Source organism: Pinus tabuliformis, chromosome 1_1, assembly GCF_031772625.1.
Source record: "Pinus tabuliformis cultivar Carrire ecotype Pingquan chromosome 1_1, CPIR1, whole genome shotgun sequence".
In the NCBI taxonomy this organism is placed as follows: domain Eukaryota; kingdom Viridiplantae; phylum Streptophyta; class Pinopsida; order Pinales; family Pinaceae; genus Pinus; species Pinus tabuliformis.
The window spans coordinates 207,470,168-207,494,720 of NC_142297.1; the positions used below are offsets into that span (position 1 = coordinate 207,470,168).

At 37.1% G+C, this 24,553-nt stretch overlaps 1 protein-coding gene across 1 annotated transcript in view; it reads right to left on the reverse strand.

Moving 5' to 3' along the window:
- Positions 1-24,553, reverse strand: part of LOC149212259 (serine hydroxymethyltransferase 4-like) — a 45,379-nt gene that overhangs the window by 18,290 nt on the left and 2,536 nt on the right. Inside the window, exons 2-3 of the mRNA XM_089391792.1 lie at positions 22,966-23,371; positions 20,398-20,499 (exon numbers count right to left, since the gene is read on the reverse strand). Coding sequence (XP_089247918.1) covers positions 20,398-20,499; positions 22,966-23,371 — 508 coding nt within the window. The remainder of the gene's footprint in view (positions 1-20,397; positions 20,500-22,965; positions 23,372-24,553) is intronic.

Genomic DNA, 24,553 nt, shown 5'->3' on the forward strand with positions numbered 1-24,553 from the left:
CCTTGAGGCCCAAGGGCTAGCTAGAGACCTGCCCACAAGTCCTCCAAGGCCTGAGACACCTGCAAACACTAAATTATCCCAAGATTTATTGAAATTTTAGCTCAAAAATCATACATTAGCTCAGTGACCAAGAAGAGGCAAAGATGAAGGGTTACGAGGGCAGTGGAAAGTAGGAGTGAGGTTGCGGTGAAGAAATGATGGCATTAAAGGCCACGGCAAGTTGGGAGAAAGGTAGCAAAGGTCTAACTGAGGCTTTGTAGCTTGACGGCAGAGAGGTCTGAGATGGAAAAGGTCATAGGCAGAGGTGTAGGGTTGCCACAAGGGGAAACTAGGGCGGTGGATGGGTTTACGACCCTGAAAAGGCTTACAACCTAGCCAAATCAGGCCCTAGAAGATGACGCAGAAGAGGGCGAGGCCACGGCAGGGCTTGGTAGGGGCCACGTTGGGCTTATGGGCCCAAAACTATCCTGAAAACCCTCATGAAGCTCAAAAATTTCTTCAGACCTTAAAATTATCTTCAAATGATCACAAACATTTCCTTGAAACTTGACGTTGGGCTTGGAGGGAAAAATAAATGTTGGATCTTGCCTTCCTAGGCCTAGATCCACCTCTAGAAAACCTATTAAAATTGGCAACTAGGGCCTAATTCCACTTTTGATAGCTCCTCTGGGGAAGATAATTGGAACATTGAATTCATCTCTTCGAGAGGCCCAAAATCGATATAAAGATTATCTAATTTGGTCAAGCGAAAGTGTGATTTTGGAATTTTTTTTAATTATCTCATACAAATTACTACGATCAGCCTCTCCTACATGTCGGCTCTTCTAGCCCAATGGACACATCACTTGTCCCCATCGAATATTATATATAGAAGTGCTCCATCATATTATGTCATATAATTTATCTCTTGGAAATAGTCGCAGATTGAAGGTCATCTCCAACAAAGAAGGATGGGACTGCTTGTCATTTTGTTTGAGCTACTTTATGTGTTGTGTTCTCTAAGTTGGAAGCAGCATCTCTAAGGAAAGTTTGGGCTTGTGAGATTTATTCAAAACCGAGTTATTCTGAAAGAAGCAACAGTCATTAGGAAGGGTTTTGTGATATGAAAACCCTTCTTTTGTAAGCCAAAATCCTTTAGTATCTACCTCATGCCAGCCACAAGTCTTATCATGCTTCACCGATGGTCATTAGAGAGGGTTCCAATCTCTGGTTCTCTGCAGACTCCTCTTCATGTCAGTTGTTTGGTTTTCAAGATTGTTTATGCATTGGTTTGAGCATTAGGAGGAGAATAGAGTGTCTACAAGAAAAGTTGCAGCAATCGGATGTTATGGATGTGTTTACAATGGTTGTCTGACACAAGCCCTAACTTGGTGCATCTAGGGCTTATTCAGGGATGGTATATCCTCCTCATCTCTACCTCTATATCTCTATTATGATTGGATCATCTATTGACCTATCGGGTGTACCTCTGGATGTCCTATTGACCAGCATAGATCCATCTTAAATACAGATGTAACATGGGCCAAGAGGGATCCAATTTCTTCAAATGAAAATTTGTTTATGAGCGGACATTATTTAAATGTTTTGTATAGTTATTTAATTTTTTTATTTTTTTTATTTTTTATTTTGGCCAAGATGAGCAAAATTTCAACTTTGATAACGAACGGACAGGCTTACACATCAAACTGAATTGTAGAATGAGCCTCTCAGCTCAACAAGGCAATCTTGACTTTCTATTGTACTCTCTCTGCTAAACACTTGATTATAATAAAAAGAAGAATTGATTAAGGGTTTTCTCCATTATGGGGTTTTTCCCCAGCTTGAGCCATATGTGTTCTCTTGTCTTGGCTTGTCTTTTGTAGTTTAGTGATTATGGAGATGGTTAAAGTGATTGTTTATGGTTAAATGAAATTGATAATGAGCTTATGAAGTAACTAACCTATGCAAAGAACATGTTAACATAAATTTAACAAACCCTTGAAATCCCCTGAACAATCTTCAGATCTAGCTTGAATTCCACCTGCAAAATAAAATTACAAAAGCCCAGAAACCCAATATATACAAAAATTAAAAATAGAACCCAAAACCCCAGTTGCACACAAGGGTTAGAAAATTATCTACAAAATTTTATTTTACAATATTCACAATTATGTATGGCTCTTATAAGCAGATCTATTCTTTAAATGCATAATAGATGAAAATAGATGAGTAAAACATTTTAAATGGGTAAGCAATGGCCTAGACCTTTGGAAAACCAATCGGCAGATAAGACCTAAATTTAACACAATGGGCTCTTAAGCTTTTTTATCTTGGGAGTTGGTCAATCCAACTCAAGACTTCCCCTCACACCCAAGATCTGAATCCCTGAGATCTCTACACACTTGAGATGAAATTATTAGATCAGCAGGGGTTATATGAGGAGCTTAACTCAAATGGTTTCATAAAAAGACAGGCTTACTACTATATGCATTCAGCCTAAACAAGCTTCCAGACTGCAGTCTTTATAAAAAAAGTTGAATTATAGCATCTTACTTTTCATCATATTGTGCTTCAGCAGTTTCAATAGCGTACCTCAGAGTACCAGCAAGATGTTTGGATCAACATCTCCCTAAAGCTAAGGAAGACATCAACTCCCTCTCAATCATAGCTCCCACTGAATATTTAAAGGAAACCTTGCCTGTCGAGATATTTGCAGCTGGATGATAGTCCTTATGGGCAATAATCATGGGCAAGTGAAATTATTAATTCGACCATTTCTGTATGAAGAGGGGCTGACATATAACTTTTCCCAGTTTTTGAAATACTTCTACTCCCTTTGATCTTCCAGAATATATGGTCAAAAAAGGGGGGAGGAAGGTTGTCATAAACTACTGCTTAGGCATCATCATAGAGAAAGGACAAGATCACTGCAGCCATCTCGTTTTCTCAATCAAACCTGTAAGAACAATATCAGAAGAAAATATTTGTCATCACATCTATTTCTGTACTTCATGGATGAGGGTCTGTAATGGGATGCCAAGTTCTTGTTTTCAAGAAAGAATACTCCTAAGGTACTTCTTCCTTTTCCAAGATGCCAAAGTCGAAGATATGGCGTATAAGAACTGAGTATGCAGGTGCATACATATTGTTAACCATCCTCAACAGAGTTCTAGTTGATCGATAAGATATATTGAATCGTGGAGATGGTGCACAGAAATTCAGACATAGAAGTACTTAGATATGTCATGCACTTATTACTGTAGATACTCTGAGAATGCTGAGATATCAAGCTAGATTAATACCTTTCAAATCATGTATACCGTTATTTAGGAAATGTCAGACTTCAGTCGACAAACCGGAGATTTTACAGTTTGTCCTACGGCATTGACTCATAAATCTTTGCTTGATCTGAAAGTTGAAGATATAAAAGAAATACAACCTCACATTGTAACCATTGTCATATAGATGTCACCTTATGCTGTCAATACTGTCTCAAGAGCATTGTCACCATAATCATATGAGAATCATGTCACTGACATCAAGAAGAAGAGATCATACATGTATATCATTAACAAAAACCCTTACAGATTAGGGTTATTGAATATATCATAGTCACTAATCATTAACGAGATCATTCTCAATGTTTATAACCATAGGTCCATAGCAGAGATGATATTGTCCATTCATCTTAATAGAATGAGAGAGCTACTATAGGATGTCAGGCCTTCTAGAAAAATGATGCACTAAAGCATACAAAACCATAATGGGCAGTGATGACATCGTCAGAAATGAAACAAGTCTTTGAAATAATTAATTTGAGCAAGATATTGTTCACTGTGCGAGCCAGAATGTTAACCATTGAGCCACTGTGTGATGCTACTGTGTAATAAGAATCACATACATATACATGCCACTGACGAGATCTAACAGAGAATCCAATATTGATGAGGTTGGACATACTACAGTGAATCAGTGCCTTAAGTAACTCCGTGTTGGGGAAATATATATAATGCAGAGGAGCGATCAATATATAACTAAGATACCAACAGAAATCTCATATATATGATGCAGAGGAATGACAAGCCAAATTGAAGCGGAGCTGAGATCATTACAAATATGTCGAGATCAAGATTCATATGAGTCATACATAATTGTGATAAAAAACTGCCAAAATTGATGCCAAGGCTGAGAGATAATGCGATGCCAAGGCTGAGAGATAATGCGATGCCAAGTCTGAGAGATAATGTGATGCCATACGATGTTGCAGTAGCCATGCCATTCAAATATACAGAGAACAACAATGTCATTCGTAGCCACAACAATGATACCATTATTGATGTCATACTATTACACTGCAACATACATCTTAGATGCCATGCAAAGAACCATACATATAACTATGCAGGAGATCCATACAAAGAATGCAGAGGAATCAATAGAACTAATGTCAACCACATCGCATATTATGCAAATTAGATTGCAGATATGACATATACATACATACATATATATATATATACACACACACACATATATATATATATATATATATATATATATAATGCCAATCATATCACAGAGATGCCATGATGTCAATCATATTGCGAACGTATGATATCATTCTATGTAAGAGACTGACTGAGATATTGTAATAGGTTACAGTGATGCAGAGACTCTGATTAGTGAATCGAGATCATAAAGTAATACTTTGCCATACATATCTATTATAGTGAGGACATTCCAGAACATGATCATTAATTTACTAAATGCAGAGATATGAGACCAGACGCAGGGATATGAAACTTGTGCCATAGTGTCATAGGTGAAGGTAAGATCCTGTGCAAACAAATGGAATGCTTGCTCTTTCCATGAGTTCCTAGATGCTGTCATCTTCACCAAACTTGCCATGAATCAATGGAGAAGACAATGGAGACAGCAAGATGAACTCAGACAGTGATTTGAAACCCAGAGTTAGACTGTCAAGTTAGAAATCAAGATCTGGCGGGGAGTTTGAATACGTTTGTGCAGAAAATATCACATAAACATTGAGTTGACAATCTATAACAGCTCACAGAAGACATGCTTCTCTTGATCCTGTGATACTGTCATGCAAAAATAAGCCCCTGTGCCAAGCTATGCAAATGCAGTCTCTGAGCTATCCAAGCGAAGATGCCATTTGCTTCATACAAGCCTCAGAAAATCCGTTATCAAAAGACTGATTGATCTGTCTCTTGCTTGGGCTTGACTTCTCCTAGCTCTAATACCATGTTAATTTTTGAGATAACATGTTCTTATCATGAGACAGTTACTTCAAAGATCCATATAGCCCAATTTTCATTAGCAATATCATAAGACATTATTATCAAGACAGTAACTATAGACAAAAGATGCAGAAGACAAGCCAAGACAAGAGTACACATGGATATGGCTCAAGCCAGGGAAAAACCCCAATATTGGGAAAACCCTTGATCAATTCTTCTTATTATTAATCATCAAATGTTCAGCAGAGAGAGAACAATGATTTAAAGTCAATACTGACTTGCCAAATAGAAGATCTAACATCAAGGCTCTTAAACATGCAATTGTGAATACTCGTTAGGGCATGAACACAGTTAGCTTCAAGAGTTGATGTCTTTCCTCTGCAATCCGAGTCACAAGTTAGGGTTGCCTGCTTCAGCCTTCTTTCTCCATCACTGTGATTTACCATAAGAAGACATGCATCACTGATATAGAGCTTTAAGGCTCCTCAACAAACCCTACCACAACCCTAAATCCATGGAAGACAAACAGTCCCAGACTCATGAAAAAATTTTGATTTGCCTGCGCTCAAGCATGGGCATATGCAGCCTAGAGAGGACTTATCCATGCCTTCATGCCCTCCAAACATCTTACCAACTAGTTGTTGTAGCGGCTCTCTTCCTGCGGCCTATTACAAAGATAAACCTCACAAAATGGCACAATAAACCATCCACCAAGCATTCCTTTGACTGCAGCTCTATTCAACAGGAAATTTGTACCCAAAAACAAGAGATACATTGCCCAAACAAACCTCCTATCCTCCACGCAAGATGCCACAGACCTGCAGCTTTTTCTTCCAAGAAAACTGTACCCTAAATAGAGATGGGCCTCATCATGAACTCAACTCTTGCCACCTGCGTCCTGCCTCAGATGTCGTCCTATTTCAAAGGAGAGGATAAGCACTTGGATGTATCAAATGAGGGAGAAAGCACCGCTATATATACCAATCGGTGGAGTTGAAGGAACATGACTTTTGAGCTTCTTGAGCCGACATATAGGTGAGGCTGACATTGTTAATTTGCAGGAGAGAAATATAAATTCAAAAAATAAACTTTTCCTTATCCAAATTTGACGATCTTTAGATCGATTTTGGTCCTCTCGAAAAGAGGAATTCAATGTTGTATTAATCTTTCCCAAAGGAGTTGTCCAAAGTGGAATTTGGTCCTAGTTGCCAATTTTAACAGGGTTTGATTCCTCTTTTCTTGATAATTACTTGTGATAAGTGTTAGCTTCATTTACTTCTCTAATATGTTGTCTTTCATCAAGCAATTACCAAATCAAAAGTGCATGAAGATCACAAAAACAGGGGGCACAAGATGTAGGCATTCAGCCAGGAAAAAAACCCCTATGAAGTGGAAAACCCAGTCAAACTCTTCCTTTAGTAGATCCAAATCAAAACGAGACAATCCAAGACTCTTTAGACCTAGACAACAACCTCCTCCAATCACCAAGCCAACCCTTCCTTCAAGTAGACAAACTTTGTCAAATCCTCCAAGTGTCAGCTCCTCAAATACTGCTTTAATCCAGAATTTTGGCCCCCCAGCAACAGGATTTCGGACCTGCCATTACTGCAGAAATTTGCCCCCTGCAACTTGTCCAAAACCCTAGAAAACTCGCATGTGTTAGAGAGAGGGATGCTCCAAACTTCAATTTTCTTTCTCCTTGGATTAGGTCTTCTTCTCCCACGATTCGCTCTTCTTTTCGTCCTCTTTCTCTTGTAGATCGAACTTGTGTGTGTGCTCCTCCAGTGAGTCGAACTGTCTCTATTTATGATTTTATACTGCTTCCACAAGGTCAAATAGCCTCCAACTAGGCCGACTTCTCCGAGACAGGGAAAACTTGGTGAGGAGAGGTAAAATGACTGATTTGACTCAAAAATAAATTTATTTACATGATACAAAAGCCCAAGAAGGGTCTAATAATTGTGACAATGACTCCTTTGACTCAGGACAAAACCTAGAAGCCTTCAATGGAGGCTATGACCTAGAAAATAAATAAAATAGCATGAAACCCATGCTTAAAAAATATTTTTCTTCTACAATAAAATTTATTTTTCTTTTTCATTTGACAAATACAATTATGATGGACCGATACTAGTTACATTCATGAACAACTTGTACCTTCTATGTACTTGTAACTTCCTCATTGTGAATGACTGGGTTTCTAGGACTGTTTGGAATGCAGAATTTATCATGAACAACTAACTGACTTTCGTTAAGTAATGAAAAATATATAGAAGCTCAGCGCACCGATTTATCGCCATAATAACTCAGCTGTAAACAGATAACTTTCAGATCAGCTAACTGATTTTTGTTAAGTGATATGACAAATATATAGAAGCTAGGTGCACCGATTTACGGCTGCAATAATCAGTCGTAAACAAGTAATTTTCAGATCTGCTATTGAAATGTGTGTCTTAAGGACTGGAAATATTGTTCCCTTTAGTGTTTATCTTCTTGGACTGCATTGTGTATTTGGTTGGACATAACTGTAATATATAATGCTCTTATTTATATTTCCGATTCAACCTAAAAGTTTACAGGAACTAGATCTCAAAATCCCAAATCCAAGAATTTCCACAGGCCATAAACGAGCATATCTCCAAAACTGTCAGACCTTAACATCTACTTCAGAAACAATGTATATCATTTACCCTACTCAAATGTAATGAGTGAAATATCCAAGTTGTCTCCATAGAACAACCCAATTCAAAACACTTCTTGTCAAAGTCCTAACTTCTACCACCTATATGAGTGTAAACCTAACAAACATATAAGATTTTCCATCAAGCCAAAGTAACTATCCAACCCTAACAATACCACAACATCAAATGTTAGTGAAAATGCTAGCTCAAGATCTTATGACAAGATAGCTCCTTCCCTAAACTTAAACCTAATCAGTATTACCGATCTTCTAGCACCTCACTCCAGCATTGTCCAACCCATCGTTTTTGGACTAAGTTGGCAATGCAACTTTACCACAAACTTTAAACAATAACAATGTATAAACCATTGATCTTACTCAAGACACTAATCCATACCAAAAATTACCAAACTCAACACAAGATTTGTTTTGGTTAAAGAGTTTAGCTTGACTAGAGACTTGGAAAAAACTCACGAGTCAACCTAACAATGACTAGGCATATTGAAAAAGACAGAAAATATAGATTTTCAAGAAAAATAATAGAATTGCATTCAATTTAGACCAGCCTAGATCCATCATAACTTTGGATCTACCAAGCGTTGAGAGGGATCAAATCCCTTGAGGTGCAAACTTCTTTTAAAGTGAAATGAGATTTGATACCTCTCGGCTTGGTAGATCCAGAGTTAAGTGGAACTAGGCTGGTTTAATATATATATATATATATATATATATATATATCTTCTTACATAAAAATATCATTGGCAAAACCACGGGTTGTAAAAAGCTAGAGCATGGTAAATTAACTATTTTACCTCATATTTATTTTAATTATAAATTTTATGTTATTTTATTTTTTTATTTTATTTAATAGAATAGAACAGAATAGAACATTACAACATCTCTTACATACTAGGTTGGAGGACCTCTCGGCGCAATAATTTAAAATTGTATATCCTTTCTTACTATGCTATAATTTACATAATAGGTAAACACTGTGTGTAAATAACAAGGATTAACACTATTTTTTCTTTTATATAGTCTAGTTTATTTAAATAACATTTTTTAAATTATAAATTACACTAATTTCACATCGAAATGTTTCATACATTAATAAAACATTAATAAATTCTCTTTCATATTTACTTAAAAAATAGGACATCTTAAAAAGTATTTTATAAGATAATATGAAAAAATATAATATACTATTATAATTTTTTCATTATCTCTTCACCATAAATATAAAGTTTACCATGATAAAAAAAAAATGTAATATTATATTATATTTTTCCATTATTTTTTCACCTGCATCACAAATTTATGTAAGTTTGACCCATGAAATGAATCGCGACAAACCCACCAATAGACAATAAGCATCACCCCATTTTTTTATCGATACAAAACTTGGTTGCTTTGTAGAGTATAAAATATCAACAATGAAAAGTTTTGAAATGTTTGATATGATAACATGACATACACTTTAAAATATCATCTCTGCACTCCGGAGATAGGCCAAGTTAAAACAGAGGTTTAAGAAATATAATCCTTTTTCTTTTTACAATAAAATTAAATTACACTTTAAAATACCATCTGTACACTCCAAAGATAGGCAAAGGCGAAGCAATGCTTTAAGAATTGTAATCCTTTTCTTTTTACAACAAAATTAAAATACACTTTAAAATACCATCTGTGCACTTTGGAGATAGGCCAAGGCGAAGCAGTGGTTTAAGAAGTATAATCCTTTTCTTTTTATAATAAAATTAAAATAATTTTTACATAATAAAAAAAATTGTGAGAACATCTATGAATTTTTTAAAGAAGATCATCGCCTACACTTGCAAAGTTGATTAGATTCAACTCAATCATCTAAAGACTTTACTAAACTCTAACAATCTGATAATGGCCATTGTCTACTGAAGAATCGAATAAGCAGCATTGTGAGTAGCAGGCAACAACTTTGTCTATTGAAGAATCGAATAAGCAGCATTGTGAGTAGTAGGCAACAACTACTAAGCATTAAAATTCAATGATTGTATATAAATGATCGCTACTAACTCGCATTTTGAATTGTTGGCTCCCAGGACATGAAATATCAACCGCATATCTTGAATACAAGGGGAGACTTGAACTATCAACCAGCGGCAAATATTTGAGTACATGAAAAATAGATAAGAGTATAGTAAATTTCTCTGCACGATTGTAGGAATACAAAACGAATATTGTGGAGGAGGTGGCCACTGGGCAATGGATTGGTTGGTTGTTAGTCATAACTCTCTGCACTGGGCCTGGTAGTGATGAGCCTACAGAAACTGAGACACGCATTTGTCCGACAATCAACAAGTATTTGGTGACAATGGCAATGTAGATATCTCTGTCTCCCCCACAAATTCGGTCCATCTGTCGATTCATCGTTGTGCAATTTCAAGGTCATTACAATAAGGGAGACACTCGCAAACTGAAAAATTCAAGTTCCAGGGGCGCAAGAGCCATAGTTGGACGAAGCAAGCTTCATTCAAGAGTGGTGATTATGTTAGATAATGATATGCCATTTAGTATTTGGTTATATAGCCATCTTCAGCCATACCGTAATCAAATAACCAAACCAATCTAAGCAAAAATAAGAAAATATGAAGGCATCAAATTGCACCCCCATATCTGCCCTAGAAGCTAGGGCAAAAAATAGAAACCATGATCAATTGACTCTTGAAAACTCTCCTTTAGTTTGGCCTTGCACATGAGAAACCAAAGCCCTATATCTTAAAACCCTAACAGGGAGAACCTTCAAGGACAATTTAGGTTAAAAGCGTAAACATAGCCCTCATACATATTTAATGGAACTATCCAAATTGCGTTTTCCTTCCCAATTTTGATACACATTTGTGCTTAACGCGTCTTCTCCACCATGTCGAGAATATATAGAAGAAAAATTGATTGTATAAATTAGGGTTTGTCGAACATTCTAGACACGACCCATTATTGATCGAATTTAAATAATTTTACTTTTTTATTTTACTTTATTTTATTGTTATGTAATTTGACCAAGTCAAAATGTTAAACAAGACAAAGCAGGACATTACAACATCTCTTCCATACTGGGTTGGAGAGCGCCTCTCGAGTCTCAACGCAATTAGACATGAGAGATTGCACTAAATGCAATGCAAAAATAACAAATTGAAACTTATACAAGTATATCATGTGATTACGATAAATCATCATATTATCATTTATAAAGATTCAAACTCACAATGAACCATAGGAAGGAATTATTATTCATGAGCCAAAAAACAAATGTTCTCAAACTATCCAACTTCAAGTCAAGACTCAAAGTCAAATATGAAATCATGTCACAAAATCTAAAAAAGTTGCATACAATATAACAAACTAGGCCAACCTACAGAATGCACATGTCACATTGAGCCTTATTTACTATTTAGTCATAACAGGTCTAATCTCCCTACTAGAACTTGTTCCCTAGGAATTTTCTTGATTCTTCTTTGCTAAAGTTCAAGTATTATGTTTTGACCTCACCATCCTACAAATGATGCTTAAATCAAGGGGCTTAGGATAGAAAAGATCCATTGTTTTGTTTCAAACATTGCTAAAATGTCAAAAAATCATTAAAGCTACTAAAAACAAGAAAACAAACCAATTTCCACTATCTCCATGTGAGGTCTTATGAATAGAGTCTAAGACCAAACATCCTAAAATGGCAGCCCCATATTTAACTTGAAATGTCAAAAATTTAAGCTAATGAGAGTCAAATATACAAGTATCATTGAATTTAAATGCAACCTCAACAACCTTGATGATTTCTTCATGCCTCAATGGATTTTTCCTTTGATTAACAAGTTTTTCAAGAAACAAACAAGTTTCCACTTGCCACAATGATGTTTTAGTTGAGGGATAAAGTCAACTCAGGTATAAGTCTTTATTACATATCTAAGGTGCTAGGTCCAAATTCCAATAGACTATGCAAATCTTGACTCTTGCGACTAGAATACAAACTCAACACATAGGTCATTTATAAAACTCATGTCCTATTTAAAACAACTAGTTGGACGCTTTACTAAATGGACAAAACTTCACCCTTGGTTACATTAGTTTTAACTAACGCACCTAATACATGGTAGGTATCATGAAACTTATATCCACATAGTTAAAACTTGTCATGCATTCGAAAAACAACACTTTAATAAGTCATCATTCAACTAATCAAATTAAAGCTAAAAGGGAACATATCCTTGAATTTGACACCCAGTGCATTTACCATAAGATCGACTCTTGTAACACTTGATATTGCCATATCCTTGAGAAGAAGCAAGCTAACAAAGCCTCTAAGAAGATATTTGTTTCAACAACAAGAACAAATGCCAAACTTGGAACCAATCCAAGTCATGTGAGTAAATCTGACATCGCCCAAACTCTCCCTCCTTGGGGAGGGTCATCTCCCCCATCCCAAGGTGCCATTGACTTCTTTCCTTGTTCCACTTTATCACCTCTTCCTCTTCCCTATCCCTATCGATCTTCATCACCAACCTTTGTTGCATATCACTCATCAACCTTCGTTCATTTTCTTCCTTGAGTTCATTGTTGGCCGAGTCGTCAATTCTTGCTGGACTACCTCAAGTTAGTGCCTAACCCAAGGTAACATGCTCCTCAAATGAGATCAATCATTACTACTACCTTACCTTTCCCCTTTTCTTGAATGAGGCAATGACCTTGCCCAATCCATTTAATAGATTACCATTAATGTAATGTTGCCTCTGTTGAAAATGGTTGTTATTGATGTCGAAGGTTGTCCAAATGAAAGAGAAATTTACACATTAAAATAGCATATTTTGAGACCTTCCTGACGATATATGACATGCCTTCTAACTCCTCACAGTTGAGGACAAATGATTTTTTGAATATTAATTTATATACATCCTGCCAATTGCACATGTCAGCCCAGCCCGTGTACAAGTTGACCCTATACTAGACCCCAAATTGGCCATCACTCAAGCCTATTTGATTTTCTTATAGCAAGCAAGAGGAACAGGTCCAAGGTACATACCTCATGAACCATTATGAAGTGAAGTGAGGCCAATTTGGAGAACTCTTTTATGAAGTATTTCCTGCCCTACCAAAGCCATAGGAGGTCTTTGGCACACTTTTTCAGAAGGTTTTTCAGTCTTTTTGGTTCCGGGTCAAAGAAGGTCGAATTCTAGTGTGGAGGAGGTCGAGTTTTGATTTAGAGGAGGTCTAGTCCTGCCTTGTTAAAAAGCCAATTCCTGTTTGAGGCCAATTTTTGTTTAGGTAGAGTCCTGTTGAGGAGGCCAAGTCCTGTTGAAGGCCAAATTTTGTTCTATTGGACCAAGTTTTGTCAGAGACAAAGATCTAGATTGGTTTGGGTGCAAGTTGCCAGAAGAGCGAACCTTCTTTTGAAGAATTTATAGGCCTAAATATTGTTGTAAGTTGGCGCTTACTAAAAATTGGTGCCCTCATCTTCTTGACAATTTTAGTTGGTGCTTATATAGGATTGGTGTCCTCATAGGTGGTTCTAAAGATTGTTTGAAAAGCATTTAAGTGTTTCTTCTTCAAGTTTGGATTTTCACTTTAATATCAGTGTTTATGCATTGTGTTGATAATTGATTATGACATGATATTTTATTTTTAAGATTAATAATATGAAAAGAAATTAAATATAAGTGATATTGATTCACCCCCTTTCTTCGTATCATTGTGTATTTCGAACATCGTCAACCTATATTACCTCTCCTTTTGCTTTTGTTGGCCTTTCTCCTTGTGGCTCTATTTGTCCTTTTCCTTACTTGTTCCTCTCATAGTAAGTTGCCTTTCAAGCACGCTCTCACAAAGGAATGTCTCTTCCATACATATCTCCTCCATTGGTGCAAGTCACCTCCCACCTTTACCTTCACCCCCCTCGATGCAAATCACCAATGAAGTGTCCTTGTTTGAAGTGTTCTAGACAAGCACCTTCCAAACAAATAAAATTCAATGTACTAAGGGATCACATAATCAAGGCCATTACTCAACATGTCATCCACACCACCAAGCGCAGTTGTTGTTTCGTCTTCCTTTTTTCCATGCAAATCCTTTCCATATATTAGGGATTGCTTTTCTCTTTCACTTTTGCACTTTCATAACATAGCCCACACTTATTTTTCATAGGGCAAGCTGGTATTTCATGCCTTATCCTAGAGCAAGGTTATCACAACATATTTCATTCATGACCTTCTGAAGGCATGTTACCTTACATTGTTACCCCTCTCAATGAACGTGTGTCTTAGACTAATTCATGCATGTTCTTCTCTGGGTAGGGTATCTTTTATGCATATTCTTCTTATGGGGTTGGTTGCGTTTCATTCCATACTCTTAATCCAATCCACAATTCATTGCTATTCTCTTTCAATTTTGCACTTTCATAACATAGTTCACACTTGTTCTTCATAGGGCACGTTGGTATTTCACCCCTTATCCTAGGGCAAGGTTATCACAACATATTTCATGCATGACCTTCTAAAGGCACGTTACCTTACGTTGCTACCCCTCCTAGTGAACATGTCTTAGTCTAGTTCATGCATCTTCTTCTTAGGGTAGGCTATCTTTTATGCATGTTCCTCTTACAAGCTTGGTTGCCTTTCATACCATACTCTTAAACCAATCCACGACTCATGTCCACTTTTCTCAAGGTTGGCTTTCTCTCACACTTGCTGCACTTAAGGTAAGTTGCCTCACCCTCAATCGGCTTAGGGCAAGTTTCTAATGATATTTTCTAGGTTTTTATTTTCACAAATAGTCACTCAACATGTAACTACAAGCTCATGAAATGTTGCAATGAGATTAGTTTGGATAGGTAAGATGGTTAATCAAGCCATCAAAAGAAACCTTTAAGGCACTAACTTGGGCCTCTTATAACATTGGGTTCTCTTTGGGAATGATCATTGACAAGACAATTCCACACTAATTACTCAATAAGATTACTAGCTTTCCTAGTTGTTGCTTGACCTTTCATTTTTGCTTTCCCATGTTTTGATCTTGATTGCATCACTCTCTCAACATTGTCATTGATCATGTTTTGATCTTTCTTTTTCTTCTCTATGTTGCATCGCTTGCCTACATCATTACATACACCCACCAAAGTTACCAAAAACCAAAGCCAAATCAACTAACCTCAAAATCTTAAACTAGCGAACAAAACAAAACCAAAAAGAAACAAGTGAAAAAATTAAATTAGATTTAAACCAACCAAAAAAAAAAAAAAATTGGTTGAACAAAACACTCACAGAATAAACATCCAAACAATACACAAAATGTGATTCTTTCTCATGGTTATAACATGTAAAGGTCAAAATGGTAGGAGGATGATATGTCACATGAAACATAGGAGGATGAAATGTCACATGAAACAATGGAGGAAGAGTTTTTGGCCTAAATTGTCATGTAAATTCTTCTGAATTGGTAGGAATGGTAGAGCATATCATCCATAAAATTGGCCAAAAATTGTCATGTCGTCTTCATGGTTACCCTTGTATCCTAGTCCCGTCGCATCTCTTTTACTGACCATTTTGCTTTTGGGTTGACACTACATGGGAAATCCCGATTTTGGTTACATGATCTTGCGTCCCGTGGTATCTCCTTTACTGACCATTTTGCTTTTGGGTTGACACTACATGGGAAATCCCAATTTTGGTTACATGGTCTCGCGTCCCGACACCACCTACATCACTCCACTTCCACTCATTTTAGCCCCATCCATCTATTTTCCCATCTGGGTCCACACAGGGTTAGCCTCCCACTCCCCTTGTCCACACCTTAGGTCGGGCCTGGAACGATGCCCTGGAGGTTGATGCAGCTAAAAAGAAATGTACCAAAAAATGCAAAAGATGGTCAGGACATACAATTAACACGTGGGAAAAACCCTAACATGAGCTCTACACCTTATCCATGGCCATCACCCTAGTTCCTATGGGCCCTAGATATGCCCCCTTTATCACTAAGGGACCCATGATTGTCCCAACCCCTGGTGGGCGATGAATCGCCCCACCTTAAGGGGGTATCCACTACTACACTTTACACATCATGCTCTCATCCCCTAGATCCCCAAGCAGTTATGAAGAAAAATCAATAAAATGCAAAAGGCATATGAAGAAGGGTAGAAAAACAAAGGTCGGGGTAACTCATGTACCACAATTTGCTCCCTCCTACGCTCATATACCCAAGTGTGGGCTTCCCTTATTTTAGCTACCCTAGCACCTTGACATGCAGTCTAGATGTTTTCCCTAATCCCCACTCCATTCCATCATTATATCATTTGCCATCTACCACTTGAGGGATGTACCATGGACATGTCACCCCCTTTAGAGGTTGAAACCACCTAATAGGGTCTTTGGCTAACCTCCTATTGAGCTTTGAGACACTTGTACATAACAAAGCCCACTACGAAAGGGCACGCCACCATGAAGTGCCCCATTGGTTCCATGACTTGTGAACTCTTTTACTTGATTATTCTAATGATTTATTGTATTGAAGGGTAAAGGGACGCATTGGATCTTATGCAGGATTGTAGGTGGATCTCCATTTGGGGCTTGGTCTCCCTATATGGGGTCCTAGCCCTCCAAAGGGCCACATTGGCACTTGTAGGATGAGCATTTAGAGCCATGGGCCTCCACCATAGTCGAAATTACTTCATGGATCCCCAGCAGCACTCATTAATTGCTCGTGTTCCACCTTTTGGATGAGGATGACGCACCTTGTTCACCATGCCCAGCTGCTCTACAGATGCACCATACACTTGGCAGATGTTCCACAATCCAGAGGATTGTCCCCCACTGCAAAGGGAGGGCTTGTGTCATCATTAGGGTTGCGGGGGAGCGGCTCCCCCCCTAGAACCCACTCCCGAATCGCACTCCCTTTGGGAGCGACCAGGAAGCGTGCTCTCGAAATCACACCCGCATCGGAGCAAATCCGGGAGCGAAATTTTCGCTCCCTAGCCTTTTTTGCAAAAAAAATTTGTAGCAACATTCCAAATGCAATTTTTTTTCAAAGAAATAAATAATTTTTTAGTGGGGCAGCCTAATTATCAAGCCTATGGCCCTAATATTGATATGCGATTCATGGTAATGTTAAATTCTTAAAGTAAAAGGATGAAAATGAATATTAAAGAGAATGTCAAAATGACTCAGGATGTTTGAGAGTGGTTCCGACCTCATTGGACTTCATATGGAAAAAGTAGAATTTTAAATCTCATTCAAAATCCAGCAGACTTTTCAGTTTTTCAGGATTTCAAGATTTCAAGATTGGGGGATTACAATGTTTCCATTGGATTTTGTCATGTATTAGGGTATGGAACTCGTATTTAATTAAGAGCACCAATCCCTCTGTGTACCTTAATGTTAGTGACATTGGTTGTCGAACTCCTCTATCATGACCCTACTAAAAATGTAACCATCACTCGAACAAAATATTAACTTGACATGCTATGTGTTTTCTATCTTATGTTAATGAGGGTTATATTAAATTATTAATGACAAAGATTTTGATTTTCCAACCAGGCTCAAAAATTAGACATTTCTCGCGACAGCAAGAGGCCCAAGCATTAGCAATAGATAATAGATTTACTTGTCTTTTCTAGTTTCTAGTAGTTTTTATCATTGTTGACTCTTTCATATTTATTATGGTATCTTTTGTAAACAAGTTTGAAGATGACAATTATAACTCATTGGTAATGAATTATGAATATGATGCTTCGTGAAAGTTGAAAGTTGTTTCATTTCATTTCATGTAAGATATTATTTGTTGTAATGGTTACACTTAACTTACAAGTATAACTTTGGTGATCAATAATGATAAATGTTATATATTGAATTTTGAAATCTTGAAAATTTAAGATTGATGAATCATGATTCATGAGACTCAACATGTTGTATGTTACTAACTTGTGAACATGGTTGATGAAGATTATAACTTCTAGATGATTGTTGTTATATTGTTCAATCTATGTTTTTTATGTTTTTTTATATCTAATTCATCATTCTACATGTTTTTGTTGACATATATGCATCAAAATATAAAAAATATATATTATATGAAAAACACTCTGGGATTCACTCCCAAACCAGGAGCTTTTGAAAACGTTGCTCCCGCTCCCAAGTAACCTTAAGCATCATTCTAGTCGTTACAAATGGTCTACACTCTACAGACATATTTGATCCATTTGGAGACCCATGGGGTTGCCCTTGCGCCCCCACACACACTTGGGAGCACCACATGTTCTTGCTTGGAAAACAATGGGCCAACCCCTTTGTCCATTATGTTGGGAGTCCATTTCTACATCATGACACCCCTTACACTCCATTAGGCCTCCTCAAAGTACCAACGACTCACTTTGTTGATTATTCGATCCTCTTGAGAGGCGTATTCATGTATTGTTGAGCTATTTGGTGGGCTTGTCACAAAAAATTATTGTTATTATGCACATTATTTTATTTTACAGGCTAAATTAGGCCAAATTAGCTAAATCAAACTCACTAGACATTGTATAAATAGATGACAGTCAATTCATTCTTTCTATCTTGTGATATTTTCACTATCCTTCTTGGAGGATGAATTTGGATGAATGGATAAATTTTGATGTTTGACTCTCTTTTATTTTGTCTTAGAGCTTCACTATTGGCATATAATGATGATTGGATATACTCTTACATGTAGGTATTCTTTTAATGCTATTTTTGTTATTTTCTTATGCCATGTGCATGTTGCTAGAGATTTTCTCTATACTAGGCTAAAATTTGTTGCTTTTCTTATGCGCAATTGTGGAAATTTGTTCTTTTATAGCGTGGCATCATGTCATGGGCCACATATTGAATGAGCGAATATTTCTAGAGATGCTTCGTTGAAATTTTATCTAAATAAGTATCATATATTGCAAATCAAAGTATAAATACATTGAAGCAATTGTTCTCATGCCCTAATGCCATGTGAAATTGTTCTAGATGCCTCCTTGACTAAGTGAATCCATTCCAAGCATTTGAATCTCCTGGACTTCCATATTCCCCAAAGGATTAAGCATTGATTCTCTATTGGTGATCACTCAAAACCATACTTTTCTCACCTTTCTCTCTTTCTTTCTAGGCCTAACCTCCATAGGTGACCTAGGGCATCAATTTTCTCATGATTCACCCATCCAAAAATCTCGATCTCTTGCCCTCTACTGCACTGGTGTGTCTCCTAAGTGCCCTCCAAATTTGAAGCAACTCTGATGATGGGATCTTGAGATATTTCAAGCCCTAGCTTTGAGATCGATTCTTGCCTTTCATTTCCCTGGGTTAGTGACCTCATTTGGGTCATTGCATCAAGTTCAAAGAAAAATTTTCCTTTTACCCCTTTCTCCTCCTCAATTAGGTCATGCACACCCTTGATGGATCAATTCCATCCCCTTGACCTAATTTTGGGTCCACTTGGTCTTGTGTGGTCCCACTTCTTATCAAAGCTAATCCTTCAAACAACACTTAGAAACCAAGTTTCCACAAGAATTTTGAGGGCTAGGAATCTCCTTTGTTAGTCATATCTTCAAACCCTAGCCCTTCCTAGAGAGCCTTTCACCTTGCTTTCTAAATAAGCAAGCTACATATTTGAGTCTCTCTTCTGAATAGGTTTTTTAGGATCACCTTTCATTCTATCATTGATATATTCATTATCGTGATCCTCATTACACTGGGTCTCCTCCCATCGATGAAAGTCCGTAAAGAGTAGAGAGCTTTAGCTAAGGTGACAATGGGCTATCACTCCATTGTTGCCCTTAAACTAGTAGTTTCCCTTCAAGGATCCCCTCCTAGGATCCCTGCTAGTTTGAGTGGTAACAAGGCCCATCTTTTACCACCTTATTGCCCCTCCTCTCTAGGGTTGGTTGGCAACAAGGATTGGAATGTAGTCTCCCTACTTACCTACCTCCTCCTAGGTTGGATTCACCTGATTCATCCTTAAGATTCATCCTTAAGTGGTTCAAGCATTCCTAAAGCTAAAATAATGAATGAGCCCAAAAGGACAAAATGGAAGTGTATCACATCACCATTCTATTAAGAAGTTTGAAAGACACAAGGTTTCGAATCTTTGAATCTGACTTAGAACCTATAGTAAAGACTTATTATAGAAAAGATAACAATACTCAAATATTACTGAAGAAAAGGCTAACTAGAATGAATTTTGTTCTACAGAAATTAATATATCAATCTAATAAGATTGGAGACTGCAATACAGAATAAGGGTCTCTTGTTAATTAGTTAAAAAATATGATCAAATGTTTTGACAATTACAACTGATCATTGTTGCAGCTACAATTTTTTATCTTAAATCTTGAGTGGGTGATCTACTTGAAATTATTAGCCCAAATCACATTTGAATGCATTAAAATAAAAAACTTTAAAAAATAGTCATTTTCGCTAAAGAATAAATTGTAAACACAAGGATAGGGATCCTTACCAATACGAACCCCTCCAGGAGCCATAGCTCCACTATCACCAAAAACAGCATTTTTATTTACAGTCATATGGCACATTTCACAGACCTTCTCATAACGGTTTCCTGCAAAATTACCACAATAGGTATAAGATCAATTATGAATTCCTAGAAATACTGAAGGAGAGTGAGACCTTGACATGTACATAAAAAATATTCCATAAGTCCTAGGTTGCCTATATTTAAGGATATGCATAGGTTGCCATGATGCCTATATATTCATGTAGTAAAATTTTGGATTATGAATAGCTCATGAGATACTTATAAATTCACATATGACCTTAAATCAATCAAAGCTTCAAATGTTCAACATTCGGACTTGTTAGCCAAGCTCAGGAATTGTCCAATACAACAAAATTGAATGTGTTTCATTGAAGGTTCAGAATAGTCGCTTCACTCTTTTCTAAATTCAACATTAAAACCACAAATTTCAATTCAACACCATGACAGTTTGACATAAAATTTCTCTTTTCGGAAAGCAGGTTTGGACTCAAGGATATCAGATAGTAACTGCATAATCAACAGTCACAGGTTCAATTCTCATACAACAATAAGATGGGCTTGGATCAACAGTCACAGGTTCAATTCTCATACAACAATGAGATGGGCTTGGGCATAGTCGTAGATGCAAGCCAAATCAATCTTTAAATAATTTAATATTGAGTTGCAGGACAAATTCTAAATCTCCAGTTCATAAACAAAAGTTTGTTTGGCAGAAATTCCTGAAAGACCATCAAATATATATAGCAATCAGCTACTGCAGATCACCTACTCAGCATAATCTACCAGGAATATTAATGAATTGTAATGACTGCTTTTCCAGTAAATGGTGACATACAAGAACATTCACAAACAGTGTTGGATATTCGAGTTATTAACATAACGAGGGTTTGAAATATACAGGTGTAGCTTCCCCTTTTATGCTCTGGTATCAAGTTGGATAAAAATTAAGTATATACACTCTCAAATGGGTGACAGAGAAAAACAATTTGACTTGGCTTGAACATTCCATAATAAAATTAAAGTATAAAAAATGTACCACAAAAATGTGTAACAAGATAATCTTATTTTATCCTATGTAAAACCATCATCAAAGCATTCCTATTTTCTACCTTCAAGTTCAGATGTAACTAGTAAGGTAGCCAATACAAGTAGATTAGTCTATGTATGTTCAATGATGGTTTGACCATGGGATCTGTAAAGGCCTACCCTATATCATATCGCAGTTGTCTATAACGCGACTTTTTGAAAGCCTTTCTGGCGGATTTTCCGGTCGAAATCCGGCAGGAATTATTGGAATCGCACGTTTGATAGCTAGTTTCTGCACAATGAAAGCGTCTCAGGGGTTTTTCAGGGTGCTGAATCCAAATATGCAGTTAAAAAACCATTTTAACTGCAAAAAATCAAGATTTGACCTCAATTCTTCCGCCGGATTCCGTCACCGGAATCTTCAAAAAGTCGCATTATAGACAACTCCTATCATATCCCCATGAATATTACAGATGGGTTCCTTAATTAGGAATTGACAAAGATCAAATGAATACAACATTTTTATTGTTCAGTGCTGCCTCCAATAAATAACTTCCAAGTTCCCAATATCCTCTACCTGCTCTTCACTTGTATATGTTGTGTACAGTCTTAAAATTGTCGCTTAACATGGGGTCCATGCACTCATGAGAATGCCATAAGATTAAGTGGACTCAAAAAATAAGATCAAAAGCATACACATATAACAGTAATCATAGAGCCCAAGGGATTAGATCAACCAGTCATTGCTAATGTTACTGGGCATTTGGCTAGTTCCATGCCAGCAGGTGCCTGGTTCACATCCCCCTGGATGAGGTACACTAGTCTGCACCAACAGGAATACTAGGGATTCCATCCAGAAATATCAGGAAGCATCCCTTGGGTTTCCCCACAAGGTTTTCCAATGGACAAAAAAGGAGTAGTTGTATACCTTACCATAAAAACCTTAGGAAGCAAAATACAAAATTTTGAAGTAAATATTGTTTCCAGATTCACATTAAAATTGTAAATTAAATCAGTTGGTTAACAAATATGATAATTTAACTCTTGCAAAATACAGCAAATTTTGGTACTAGGTTCACACAAACCACTCAGCAAACACTCTCCATAAGGGGGGGAAACTGCCAGGTATATTAAAAGAATCGGAATTAGATTTCACCATGTGCCCTTTATTTATTAAATCTATATCTATGGCTTTAATATCTGGAAGTGAAATTCTAATATAAATGCTGCATCCATGAAATCCTTGCAAAATACTAGCACATATGACTTCAATTATGCACACATTAAAACTTTTCTAACAATCCATCCAGCACACAAAGTTTAAATGTATTTTATTAGGTAATTCAACCTAGTGCCAACATTCTCTTTGTATTGAATCTGCAGGGCATCAGTCTGTTATCCTTAGAAATATATATAAGCTTCAAAGTTAAAAGAAAAACACTCATGAACATAGTGGCAAATGAGAGGCGGAAATCTCATCTCAAAGACGCAAAAAGAAAATACCTGTCAGCCCCAGAGGCCTCAAATCCCATAGTAACAAATGGTTATCTGTTCCTCCTGTAACCAACCTGCAATTCCGCTTCAGTAGAGCAGATGCCAAGGCCTGTGCATTCTTCTTGACCTGTTGAATATAGGATTTATATTCAGGTGTGGCTACTTGTTTGAATGCAACAGCCAAGGCAGCAATGTGGTTATTATGGGGCCCACCTTGCAATGATGGGAAAACTGCAAAATTTATCTTTTCCTCAAAGTCATAATGTCCATTATCGTCTCCCTGATAAAGAGATGTACCCCGCTTTCGTGGTTTAGATCCTTTTCGATAGAAGATCATTCCACCCCTTGGACCCCGTAAGCTCTTGTGAGTTGTTGATGTGATAATGTCACAGCAATCAAATGGACTTGAACATTCCTGTGCAAAAGGTCGCCGTTTGAATGTCACGAGCTCAAAACTAAAGACAAAACCACAGAATAATACAATTTGGTCCATGTTTTCAGCAAGAACATAATGGAAAAGAAGGTATACTCCGATAAAAAGCAGAATAATACTAAAATAAGCCAGAACCCAATACAGCTCAATGGAACCTTGTAAAATGTAAGGACATATGCATCTTTCATAACAAAAAGGCAATGGATCAAAAGAGTTAGAATCAATTGATCCTATAATGCAATAAAACATCGAAATAGCTTTTAACAAATGTGAAAGGGCTTTGCCAAGATCAGTAATTTCATAAATGATTAAGTTTATTGATTCGAGGTACAAATTTCTTTAGTTTGTTTGTCAGGCTGAACCACTGAAAGACAACAACTCTCAAATTTTCAAGTACCACTTAACATTTACTATCCAAACAAATTCTATGTTTGTAGCTTCCAAGAGAGCAGTGTGCATTGTTTCCTTTGATAAACAGGAAGCTGAAGATACAGCATATGACAAATAGTGGACAAAACAACTCATGATGAAATGTTTATCAACAACACTTACCGTGTAATGTCCCCAAGGAGTTAATTGGCCCAAGGGACGAAGTAGCCTATTAATCCCCTTAGGTTAGAGTCCCTGATAAAAGGGAAAACCCCAAAATACCCAAAGTTTGGGCAGCAGAGGGCAAGTTTGGGGGCAACTGGGGAAAAAAGCCCAAAGTTGGGGCTTGTTGTGAACCCCACTCAATTAATTAAAGAGAAAAATTCCCAAGGAAATCTATAAATACAAGAGGATTAGATTCATTTGAGGCACCATTGGATTGGATTAACTTGTCTCTCTTTTTCTTTGAGCCTGAGACTCTGAGGGTTTTAAGACCCCTTTTTCCTTTGACTAGTTTCGGTGGAGGTGATCCCACCCTACCTGGTCACCCCTCTTCTTGTTCTGGCACAGGTTAAGCCTTGGTCTGAGGAAATCACAGAATTCGTGGCATATTTTGGGACAGAAATTTTGGTGCATCTCCTGAAGAAGCTTTGTGGCTTTTTGTGGTAAGATGTGTGGGTTTCCTGAGGCAGTGAGATTCGCAGCTGCAGGCCGCAGGGCCGAAATTTCTGAGACAGATTTGAAGAAATTCGCAGGCACTTCTGAGATAATTCGGTGGCAAATTTAGTGGCAGAT